Source organism: Suricata suricatta, chromosome 12, assembly GCF_006229205.1.
Source record: "Suricata suricatta isolate VVHF042 chromosome 12, meerkat_22Aug2017_6uvM2_HiC, whole genome shotgun sequence".
Lineage (NCBI taxonomy): Eukaryota > Metazoa > Chordata > Mammalia > Carnivora > Herpestidae > Suricata > Suricata suricatta.
Window position 1 is genome coordinate 101,822,120 of NC_043711.1, and position 12,147 is coordinate 101,834,266.

Consider the following 12,147-nt stretch of genomic DNA (forward strand, 5'->3'; position numbering starts at 1 on the left):
TGTGCCCGTGCGGGACTTGCCCCGGGACCCTCCCTCCGGCCCCCGGGCCATCCTAGCCCACCTTGCCACCCGCTCCTGAGGGTCCTGCTGGCCGGAGGGACCCTCTCCCTGTTCCTCCCGGGAGCCCTAGGACTCCTCGCGGCCCCAGACGGTAGAGAGCCTTCCCTGCCTCCCCGTCGCATCTAGGTTGAGAGCAGCTCCCAAATAGTTTCCTGCTAAGGTGCAAGTTCGAAGTTGGCCAAGTCTTCCAGAGTTAAAACCAACAGCAGATCTTCAGGTTTTCCAAGTAGCGTTCGTCTCCTTTTGCGTTTGTTTGGAGTTGTTGAACTCGAGGGATTCCCCCGCCCCCGACAGTTCTCTCAGAGTTACTTTCTCGGGGGGAAAGTTCACGTCACAGAACTCCAAAAACTAGTTGGAAGCTTCAGCTTCCTGTCTTGTCAGAGCAACTTTGCCTCTTCGGATCCCACTTTGTGAAGTTGATGTTCCCTTGCCTGACTTGCTGCTTTCAAGACTGAAAGGGACTCCAATGATGAGTGTTCCCCCTTCCCAAGTAGGGTGGGGCTGTGATTTATCAGGGATTACTCAGAAGTAATTCAAGAGTCCACGGCTTACGTTAACAAGAGCGTTTGGCAGTTTTCACACTAAGCGGCAACTTTGGGTGTTTCAGAGGGTGCTGATGCCTCCTGAAAATTGCAAACCCCTCTCCTGCGGTGCATTTGGAAATCTCATTACGCCCACTGAGTGTTTATGAAAATCTTTGTGTCCCTTAACTTCTAAAAATTAGCACGTGTGAGGATTTTTCTGAAATCCTGAATTTGTGGCACAAAGTGGTTTTCGCTGTCGGCAAGCAAGTAAGTTGATTTGTGTTCGCCTTGTCTTCCAGGATACAGGTGTAGGGAAATCGAGCATCGTGTGGCGGTTCGTGGAAGACAGCTTTGATCCAAACATCAACCCAACAATAGGGTAAGAGATTAAGTTTACTGAATATGTATCTAAACGGGTATTGGAAGTCCTTCCAAATTAAAAAGTGTGTTCGGGGGGGGGGGGGGGGTGCGTTCACAGGTGGCGGTTTCCGTCATCTCTGGAAGGGCTTGAAAGTTCCATGAGGACTGGGGTGCCTTAGGAAAGTTATCTTTTGATTTGTGAAGTGAAAATTTAAAAATACAAGTTAAAGTTTTACTTAGTAGAACATATTTCAGTCTATAAGTAGGAACAGCAGTTAGATTTTGAAATAAAGCAGAAGAGGTCCTGATAATACTCCTTCAGGGACATCAACAAAAAGGTATTTAGATGGTTTTCGTTCTTTCCCTGAGAAGGAGGAGGCATCTGTCGGCCTGGGAGGACCGGCCCGCGGGTAAGAGGATGCGCCCGGGACAGCGCTGCTGGCCGCGTCCCCGCTGCTACCTGGCTGAACCCTTTTCACGCATTCCTGCGCTAGTGGGAACACTGAATAAGTTAATGTTGGAATGGCAGCTTTTTCCTGGCATCTGGTTCTTTGTGGAAGTGAAATGGACTGGCTATAGGTTTTTGACTGTGGGAACACCTTTCAGGGTAACTTAATACTGTAATATTAAGGCTTTCCCTGTGAAAAGTTGTGTTTTATAGGCTTTAATACAATGTTGGGCTGATAAATAGTTGCTATGCTATTTTTATGGCACCCCCCCCCCGTCAAATGGTTTCTTCCATTTAAAAATTCGATTCTGCCTCATACGGAAATATTGTACAACATCCGACGGCACGGAGACGAAACCACCGCGAGCGTTCTGAAATTGAAATGCCTTTCTCTATCCTTCAAGAGACAACTGGGTATGCGCACATGTTTGAAACGTGACCTCAGTCCGCCTTAGGGCCTGCCTGTCGCTACCTGCCAGGGAAAGAGAAGTGACGGGAAGTGATAGCAAGGTAGTGCCGGTGACTCAGTGAGTGACACATTTCCCACCAGGTCAGAGCTGCAAACGCGGCTCTGGAACACCCAGACACCGCCTGGGTGAAGGGTGCTCTCTAGACGAGGAGAGAGAACGGGAGGGGTTCCGGTAGCGGGCGCGAGGCCAGCAGCCCTGTCCTGGGCGTCCACTTACCCACGTGCCAGCCCCCCCCAGTCTGGCAGGTGCTGGGGTCCTCACCTTGATTCCCGCTCTCCTCACCAGGTGGCCTTGGCTCACATTTCGCAGGAAAGCGGAAGATGAGATTTTCCCTTCCTTTCCTTCCGCTTCTCCTCGGTTCTCTTTTCTCAGCCTCAGCAGGTATCTTCCTGCTTTTGTGACCACCCCCCCTCACCCCTGAGCTCGGGAGCCTCCCCTTTACCGCCTCTCCCTTCTTCCTTCCACATCCTGCCTCCTTGTTGTGGCCTGCAGACGTGTCCCTAAGTCACCTGCTCTTCCAAGCCCGTACCATCTCCCGAGCCTGCCATGCCAGTGGTGGGACCCCTTGGAAGAGAACTTCCTGCTTCCTCAAGTGCTGCTCACTCTTCTACCCACTGGTGCCTCCACCCCCCCAACCCCCCCCCATCATTCCACGGAAACCACCTTCCCTGCCTATTGGTTTCCATCGAATTGCTAAAAACAAAGGGTTTTTTCCCCCTTTATTCATGGAGTACCTTCTATATGCCAGATGCTGGACTGAGTGCTGTTGATTTTGACCAGGGAGCAGAAAACTGGGCCTTTGGCCCACGTCCTGATTTTATAAATAAAACTTTATCGAATCGCAGTTGCACTCATTCACACATTGTCTCCGCTGCTCTCTGGCTACAGTTGGTAGAGTTGAATCGTTGTGACTAAGGTCCCGTAGCTCAGAAGGTTGAAAATACGTGCTATTTGGCCCTTCTCAGAAAAAGTTTGCCAACCCCTAATGTGGATAGACTCGGTGTCTGCCCTGGTGGACCTTCCCTACAAGGAGGAAAGAGATAACATTCTAAAACTAATGTGCAGGAAATTATTTATTTGACCTTTATCTGTGCTGCAAAAGAGAAACAGGGGAGCGCTCTGAGCGTGATATGTAATGGGCTTGGCCAAACATAGAGGAACGGCTGATTCCTAGGGAAACAGTGGAGGTGCAAAGCACGTAGAAGCTCCGACATTTAAACACGAGAAACGAGAGGATTATGCAGTCTTCAGTTTCAGCTGTGGTGGAGGGTGCATGGCAGTCCTCATTCTGGTTTTGATTTGTTTCCCAAAGATGGGGGGGGGGTGTATGCGCAGAGGGAGGCGGGAGGGGCAGAATGGCTAAATTCCCGTTCTCCAAAGAAAATTCCAATTTAAGTCCAGGCCTGATGGCTCTTTGGGCCCATGCCTCCCCTCGTCCTGCCCCATATGACATACTTGGCCATTAGAGAAGACCATGAGTATGGGAGGAGTGAGGGATTTGGGACAGGAAGAGGGATGGAGGGGACGAGGTCCAACTCTTGGGTTGCAGATATGAACCTGGCCCTAAGGGGAAGCCTGGAGAACTTGACTTGAGACTACACTGTGCGGGCGAGTTGAGCTGTGGGAGGGATGAGAGAAGACCTGATGGGGAGGACCTGATGCACAGAACAGGCCGGGGGGGGGGGGGGGGGGGGGGGGGGGGGGGGCAGGGGAGGAGAAGACAGGAAGGGAGCATGACCCCGGAGGAAGAAAACGAGGGAAGACCAGGGCTGCAGCCCAACATGCCTTCTGGTCGGTGGTGTTGGAGCCTCTCCCAAACTCTAGGACCCGGCCACCCCTCTGATGCGTCCTTCCCGCGGCCCCCCATGCTGCTCCCTTCCCCCCACACCAACAACTAGTTACCTTCCACACTTCAAAAACTTTCTTCTTACACTTTTGATTACAGTATCTTTTAAAGAGCAAAGATGTTTAATTTTGATGAAGTCCAATTTATCAGTTTTATAGTTCATGTTTGTTGTGTCTTATCCACCCATCCAAAATCATAAAGATTTTCTCCTATGCTTTTGTTTAGAATTCTTACACCTTTGCGTTTTAAATTTTAGTTTGGGGCGCCTAGGTGGCTCAGTCGGTTGAGTGTCTGACTTCGGCTCAGGTCATGATCTCATAGTTCGTGGGTTCGAGCCCCACATAGGGCTCTGTGCTGACAGCTAGCTCAGAGCCTGGAGCCTGTTTCCGATTCTGTGTGTCCCTTTCTCTCTGTCCGTCTCCTGCTCATGATCTGTCTCTCTCTGTCTCTCAAAAATAAATAAATGGTAAAAAAGAAATGTCAATTTTAGTTTATGACCTCATTATACTCGCTTTAGTTGACTGTCCGAGGGAACTCAAGGATCATCTTTTCCCATGTATCAATCTAGTCATTATAGCAACATTTTTAATGTTGAATTCTGCATTTATTTAATTAAATTATTTTGGCACCTCTGTCAAAAATTAATATGCATGTGTGGGTTTATTTCTGTTGCATCGATCCATTTGTGGATCCTTGTGCCAGCACAGTACATGGTCCCAAGTGCTGTAGATGTGTGGACATCTCGAAATCTACAAATCCTGAAATCGGGCAGGGTATGGCCTCTGGTTGTACCCATGTTTTTAGAAATCTGTTTGACTCCTCTCAGTCCTTTATATTTCTGTTTAAACCTTAGAATCATAATGCCTAATTTCCGGGGAAGGGGGGGCGGGGACATTGGAAATTTTGATTGGGAATGTAGCTAATCTACTGAGTAATTTGGAGACAATTGACATCTTAACAACGTTGCGTCGTCTTACCCGTAAACATGGCATACTTCTGCACTAATTTGGTTCTGATTTCTGTCAAAGTTTTTTATTTGTCACTGTTCAGGTTTTGCACATATTTTGTTAAATTTATTCCAAGGTAGTTTGTGTTTTTTTATGATTAGCAGATGGGATTTTTTAATTTCAATTTTTTAATGTTTTTTTATTTATTTTGAGAGAGAGAGAGAGAGAGAGAGAGAGCACGAGCAGGGGGAGGGGCAGAGAGAGAGAATCCCAAGCAGACTCCATGCTCAGCATGGAGCCAAACGCAAGGCTCAATCTCATGACTGTGAGATCATGACCTGAGCTGGACTAAAGTATCAGCCGCTTAACCAACTGAGCCACCCAGGTGCCCCTAATTTCAATTATTCCATTTTATTTTTTATTTTTTAATGTAATTTATTTTCAAATTGGCTAACATACAGTATGTAAAGTGTGCTCATGGCTTTTGGGTTAGATTCCAATAATTTCAAAAGATTTTTTAATGTTTATTTTTGAGGGAGAGCGTGAGAGCATAAGTGGGGGAGGGGCAGAGAGAGAGGGAGACAGAGGATCTGAAGGGCTTGGGCTCAGGAACCTCAAGATTATAACGAGCTGAAGTCAGCCACATAACCGACTGAGCCACCCAGGCACCCTCTCCATTCAATGTTTAATTGCTTGTTGCTAAAATCTAGAATAAACTTGACTTATATGTTTTGGCCTTGTATCTTGTGACTTTCTAAATTTAATTAGTTCAGGAACCTTTTAATAGATGCCTTGGGATTTTCTTAGATGTACAGTCATGTCCTAGGTAATAGATTGTTTTACCTCTTCCTTTCCCATCGGTGTGTCTTTTATTCTTTTTTTTTTTTTTTTTTTTTTTTTTTTTTTTTTTTTTTTTTTTTTTTTTTTTTTTTTTTTTTTTTTTTTTTTTTTGCTTTATTACATTCGTTGGGACTTCCAGTACTTTGTTGAGAAGTGGCAAGAGCAGAGGTCCTTACCTTATTACCCACCATGGAGCAGGAAACCTGAGATCTTTTACTGTGAAGTGGATGAGCAGGCTCTAGGTTTTGTATAGGTGCCCACGGTCAGCTAGAAAATGTTCTCACCTACCCCTGGATCGGGGAGATTTCTCGTTAAGAATTATGTTGAATTCTGTCAGGTCGTTTATGTTTTGTTTTTTGTTTTGAACTGTTCTTAATTACTTTTCTTTTTTAGGCTTAAAATAGTGAATAACAACAATCTATACTAAAATATTAAATGTGTTCCTAGGAAAAATTTCACTTGGTTATTACGCATTTTTAATACATTATTGGGTTTGGGGGTGCCTGGGTAGCTCTGCCGGTTAGGCATCTGACTCTGGCTCAGGTCATGATCTCACGGTTCGGGACGCAAGTTTGAGCCCTGCATGGGTCTCTCTACCAGCTGCTCCTTCCCACGCATATTTTCTCTCTCTTTCTCTCTCTCTTTCTCTTTCTCTCTCTCTCCTTCCCCCAAATACATTATTGGGTCAATTTATTAAAACTTTGCTAAGGATTTGTGCCTCTCTGTGAGGTGGATAATTATCTGTAGTTTTCTATATCTTTCTCTTGTTTTGGTATCAGGGCCTCATAAAATAAGTTGGGAAATGCTTTCTCCTTTTCTACTTTTTTGGAAAGGTTTATGTAGAATTGGTGTTATTTCTTCCTTAAAGATTTGGCATGATTCACAGATGAAGCCATCTGAGCAAGAAGTTTTCTTTGTCAAAAAATTAACTACAGGGGCGCCTGGGTGATTCAGTCATTGAAGTGTCTAACTCAGTCTGCTTTCAGGTCATAATGTCACAGTTCGTGAGTTGGAGCCTGGCATTGGGCATTGGGCTCTGTGCTGACAGCATGGAGCCTACTAGGGATTCTCCCTCCCTCCCTTCCTCTGTCTGTTCCCCCTCAGCTCTTTCTCTCTCAAAATAAATAAATAAATAAACATTTTTTTAATTATTAAAAACTTTAATGACGGATTAAAATTTTTTTAATGTTTATTTTTGAGACAGAGAGAGACAGAGCATGAGTGCGGGAGGGGCAGAGAGAGAGGGAGACACAGAATCTGAAGCAGGTTCTAGGCTCTGAGCTGTCAGCACAGAGCTCAATGCAGGGCTTGAACCCACAAACCGCAAGATCATGACCTGAACTGAAGTCGGACACCGACTGAGCCACCCAGGTGCCCCTAAATATTTTTTTAATCTAGTCGTATTCGTTTCTTCCCAAGTAAGCTTTGGTAGTTTGTGTCTTTCAATGAATTTATCTGTTGTATCTATTTTTTAAAATTTATTGACATCAAATCCATTTTAAAAATTTTATTATCCTTTTAATATCTGTAGGATCTGTCCAGTTTATTAATCTTAATGATCTTTTCAAAGAACTAGTTTATTTCAATAGTATTTCTCTATTTTCTATTTCATTGATTTTTGCTTCTATCTCCCCCCCACCCCCCCTGCCTCTTATTTGCTTACTTTGGCTAATTTGTTCTTTTTTTTTTAAGTTTTATAACCTGGAAGTTTAGAGTATTGATTTTTAGGACCTTTTTTTTCCTTATATGAGCATATAGAACTATAAATTTCCCTGTAAAAACTGGTTTAAGTGAATCCCACGAATTTTGATACACTGTGTTTTCATTTTCATTTAGCTCAGAGTATTTCCCTTGTGACTTGTTTGACCTGTTGGTTGTTGAGAAATATTCCCAAACCTCTAATTATTTGGGGATTTTCCAGAAATTTTTGATTATTGATTTCTAGTTCAAATCTATTTTGGTCAGAAAATGTATTCACTATTATTTCAAACGTTTTACATTTGACATTTGTTTTATGGTCTCGAATATGGTCTTCATGAATGTTCCATGTGTATGAGAAAAGAATATGTTCTATAAATGTTAGCTTGCTTAATAGCAGTGTTTGTGTCTTCTGTATCTTTACTGATTCTCGCCCCCCCCCCCCCGCCTTTGCCATGAGAGAAGCGTTTGAAATCCAACCCTAATTGAGACTTTGTCTATTTCTCTTTGGTTCAGTTTAATCAATTTTTGTTCATGTATTTTGAAGCTCTTATTATTGAGTGTTTTTATGTGTCACGTTGTTATTTTTCTTGATAACTTGACCCCCTCGCCATCATGAAACGTCTTTTCCCCTGGTAATAGCCCTGATTCTGAATTCTATGCTGTCTCATATTAATACAGGCTCTTCAGCTCTCTGTTGACTAGTGTTTGTGTATCTTTTCCTATTCATTTACATTTAACCTATTTATATCATGTATTTGAAGGAGGTTTCTTGTAGACAGGATTATGGGTCCTGCTTTTATGCTTAATCTGACAGTCTCTGCTTTTAAATTGAAGTGTTTAGACCTTTACTGGCCAGCACAGTTGCCAAAGCCACACGTGGCTATTTGACTTTAAGTTAATATTAAAAATTCAGTTCCTCAGTCACGCTAGCTATGTTACATAGTACTGATTTATTAAACCATTTTGGGGGCCCCTGGGTGGCTCAACCGGTTAGGCGTCTGACTTCAGCTCAGGTCATGATCTCACCGTTCCTGGGTTTGAGTCTCGCATCCAGCTGTGTGCTGTCAGCCAGCACAGAGCCCGCTTCAGATTCTGTGTCTCCTTTTCCTTCCCTCGCTGCCCCTCCCCCATTTGCACGAGCACACTCTCTCAAAAATAAAATAAATATTTAAAAATAATAAACCATGTTTATTAGTTTGCAAGGAAAAAAACTTTTATTTATTATAACTATCAATATGGTTTGGCTTATATCAACCATCTTGCTGTATTTTCCCGTTTGGCCCATGTTAACGACTCCATTTCATCTCCACTATCGGCTTGTTAGCTCTATTTCTTTGTTTTATTATTTTGGTGGTTGCACTGGGATTTACAGTGTACTTCTTTTTCAGTCTACGTTCAAATAATGCACAATTTTCACATATGCTGTGAGAGCCTTACAAGAATATACTTTCATTTTCCCTCTTGTCCTTTGTGCTTGTTACTGTGATATGTTTCAGGCTTCACTCCTGCCTCTTATAAGATTCATAATCTACCATTTATTTATTTACTTATTTATTTACTTTTGGCCTCAGTCAGAAAAGATCTGCATCCTTTAAAGAGACCATCAGTCTTTCTTCTGGGTCCTTGTGCCAATATCACAGTTTTCTAACTTCTGAGTCTTTGTAATGAGTCTTAATGTCCAATGATGTGTCTTTTGTGTTATTTTTCAAGAATGTCTTGGCCTCACATTTCCATATAAACATTAAAAAGTCATCTTGTCCATTTTCACACATACCAGCACATTAATCTCCACTGCTTCTGATTGGCATTCCACTGAGTTTATAGATTGGTTTGCAAAGAAATGACATTTTTATAGTATTGAATTTTCTAATATATGAACATTGATTATTCTTTCATTTATTAGATAAGCTTCTTTATTTTCTTTCAGTATTTTCTCTACTTCTCTGTGTAGTAGACTTGCACATTTTTCATTATATTTATTCTAAGGGGTTTGATGTTCCAAAGCAATTTCATGCTGTTAATATACTACATGGTACTGTTTTGAAATGTATTTATTTCTAATCTTAAACTTCTTATTTCTTTTTTTTATTGAATTGAGTAGGCTCCCCAGTACAATATTGAATAGAAATGTGGCCCTGGGTATCCTTACCTTATTCTAATCTTAGTGGAAAAGATTTCACTGTCATGCCATTAAATATATTTGCTGTAGGGTTTTGTTTTATTTTGTTTTGTTGGTCCATGCCCCATATCACATTACAGAGTGTGCTTTTCATCATTTGCTGGGATGTTTTTCTTTTTACATGAATAAGTGTGGGGTTTACCGAAAGATTTCTGTACATCTATTGGGTCAGTCATGTAATTATTCTCTTTTATGCTGTTAATGTGGTAAATTACACTTAAATTTTCATGGAATAAGTCCACTTAGATCATGACATATTGTTCTTTTATTTATATCCCTGGCTTTAGTTTGCTCTTTTTTAGGATTTTTGTGTATGTTTAGAAGGAAGATTGCCATATAATAATCCCTTTTGTAAGGCGCATGTCAAGTTTGTGTCAGGGTTTTGCTTCTGTTATAAAATGAGTTGGGAACTTCTACGGAGGAGTTTTTATAAAATTGCTCTTATTTTTTAAGTGATTAGTAAAATTCATCAGTGATGCCATCTGGGCTTCTAGGTGTCCTTGTTAAGGAGCCAGTTTCTTTTCAGAGTTGTAAGATTATTCATTTACACATTCTCTATTCTTGTTTTGGTTTTGATATTGGGGTTTTGTGGGGTTTTTAAGGATTTTGACTCTGTTATGTGCTTTTTCCAAATTCTATACTGATACCACTTTTGCATTTCTAACATTAGTTTCGCCCTTGATCGTAATTCATTAATTTCTCCTTGTGTCTCGATTGTTTCTGTCGTTTTCAGTGTGCTGCTCTTTTCTAGCTTCTTGGGACAGCTAATTATATCATTGATTTTCAGTCCCTATTCTTTTCATTTGGATTCCATATATATATGTCTTTTAGGTTATTGAGAGAGGGAAGGTATGTGTGCACGCAAGAGGGGGAAGGGCAGGGATTCAGATGCGGGACTTCGATCTCACAGTTTGTGAGATGACCACCAGAGCTAAAATCCAGAGTTGGAGACTCAACTAACTGAGCCACCCAGGCACCCCACTTGTAGTGTTTACATTTTAAAACCTTAACCATAGTTCTTGCTGATGTTCACAAGTTTTTGTATATCATAATTTCATTATCATTCATTTCAAAATATTTTGCACTTTCTGTTAAGATTGCATCCTTGGGTGGGGGGAGGGGCGCCTAGGTGGCTCAGTTGGTTAAGGGTCTAATTTCTGACAGCTCAGAGCCTGGAGCCTGCTGCGGATTCTGTCTCCCTCTCTCTTTCTGCCCCTCCTCCACTCACACTCTGTATCTCTCAAAAATAAATAAATATTTAAAAAAATTTTTTTTTAAGATTTACACCCAGGGGTCCCTGGGTGATTCAGTTGGCTAAGTGTCTGACTTCTGCTCAGGTCATGATCTCATAGTTCGTGGGTTTGAGCCCCACATCAGGCTCTCTGCTGTCAGCATGGAACCCACTTTGGATCCTCTGTCCCCCCTCCCTCTCTTTGCCCCTCCCGTTTGTGTGCGCATGCTCCCTTTCTCTTTCTCAAAAATAAATAAACATTAAAAAAAAAATTATATTCAGGGTGCCTGTGTGGCTCAGTCGGTTAAGCCTCCAACTAAGGCTCAGGTCATGATCTCCGGATTCATGGGTTCGAGTCCCGCATCAGGCTCAGCGCTGACAGCTCAGCCTGGAGCCAGTGTCGGATTCTGTGTCTCCCTCTCTCTCTCTGCCCTCCCTCCCTTGCTCTCTCTCAAAAATAAATAAACATTAAAAGATGTTTTTAAAGATTACATTCTTGATTTAGGTCATTTAGATGTGTTTCTTAATTTTCAAATATAAGGAAGTTTTCTAGTTAGCTTTTTGTTAATGATTATTGACATAATTGTATTGAGGTGACAATGTAGTTTTATGATTTAAATTCTTTAAAATATGATACAGTTTACTATGTGACATAGCATATGTCAATTTTGGGAACACATATTCTGTATGTGTTTGAAAAGTTTGGATACTGTACAGCTGTTAGGTGCTGAATTCTATGAATGGACTTAGGTCAAGTTCATTAATCAGGTTGTTTATTCTTTCTTTTATCCTTGCTAGTTTTTTGGTCTACCTGAATCCGTCAGTTACCGGGAGAAGTGGATTAGAATCTCCCACTAGGGTTACGTGTTTGCCTGTTTTACCCTTTTCATTCTGTTTGATTTTATCCATGCGGCAGCTACGTTCAGCTCCTGTAAATTTAGAATTTTATATGTTCTAGTAATGCAAACATTCTATCAGAAATGTACCTTTTTAAATTGTAAGATGCATTTTGCCTTGAAGTCTAATTTCCTTTCATTGGGAATTGCATGCTGCATATATTCTCATTCTTTTGTTTCTTAACATTTCTGTATCTTTATATTTAAGGAGAGTCTCTTGTAAGCAGCTTATGATTTGATTTTGGCAAAGTATCCTCCATATAACCAACACGCTAATTAAACTCCAGAAATTTACATCACCTCAGAAAGTTCCTTCTGTGAGGCTCGTCCTGTCAGCAGCCTCAGTGGTGACCTTAGTCACTGTGGATTAATTTGCCATATTATACATAATGTGAATTTCACAGAAATGAAATAAATGCGGTCTCATTCATTCTCCGTAAAACAATGCTCTGGAGAGTCCACTGTGGTGTTGCACGTGTTACAGAACCCCCTGGTTTTTAATTGGTGGGTAATGTTCTCATATGAATAGATCACAGTTTCTCTCTTCTGGACATCTGGACGTCTGGACTGATCTCTTTTGGACATCCAGGTCGTTTCCAGGTTTTGGCTATTGTGACTATAGCTACTGTGAACATTCTTTTACCA

General features: G+C 41.8%; 1 protein-coding gene across 1 annotated transcript in view; it reads left to right on the forward strand.

The window, feature by feature from the left end:
* RAB22A (RAB22A, member RAS oncogene family) overlaps nt 1-12,147 on the forward strand; it is a 51,921-nt gene that overhangs the window by 696 nt on the left and 39,078 nt on the right. Inside the window, exon 2 of the mRNA XM_029917979.1 lies at nt 884-963. Within this exon, the coding sequence (XP_029773839.1) occupies nt 884-963 (80 nt within the window). The remainder of the gene's footprint in view (nt 1-883; nt 964-12,147) is intronic.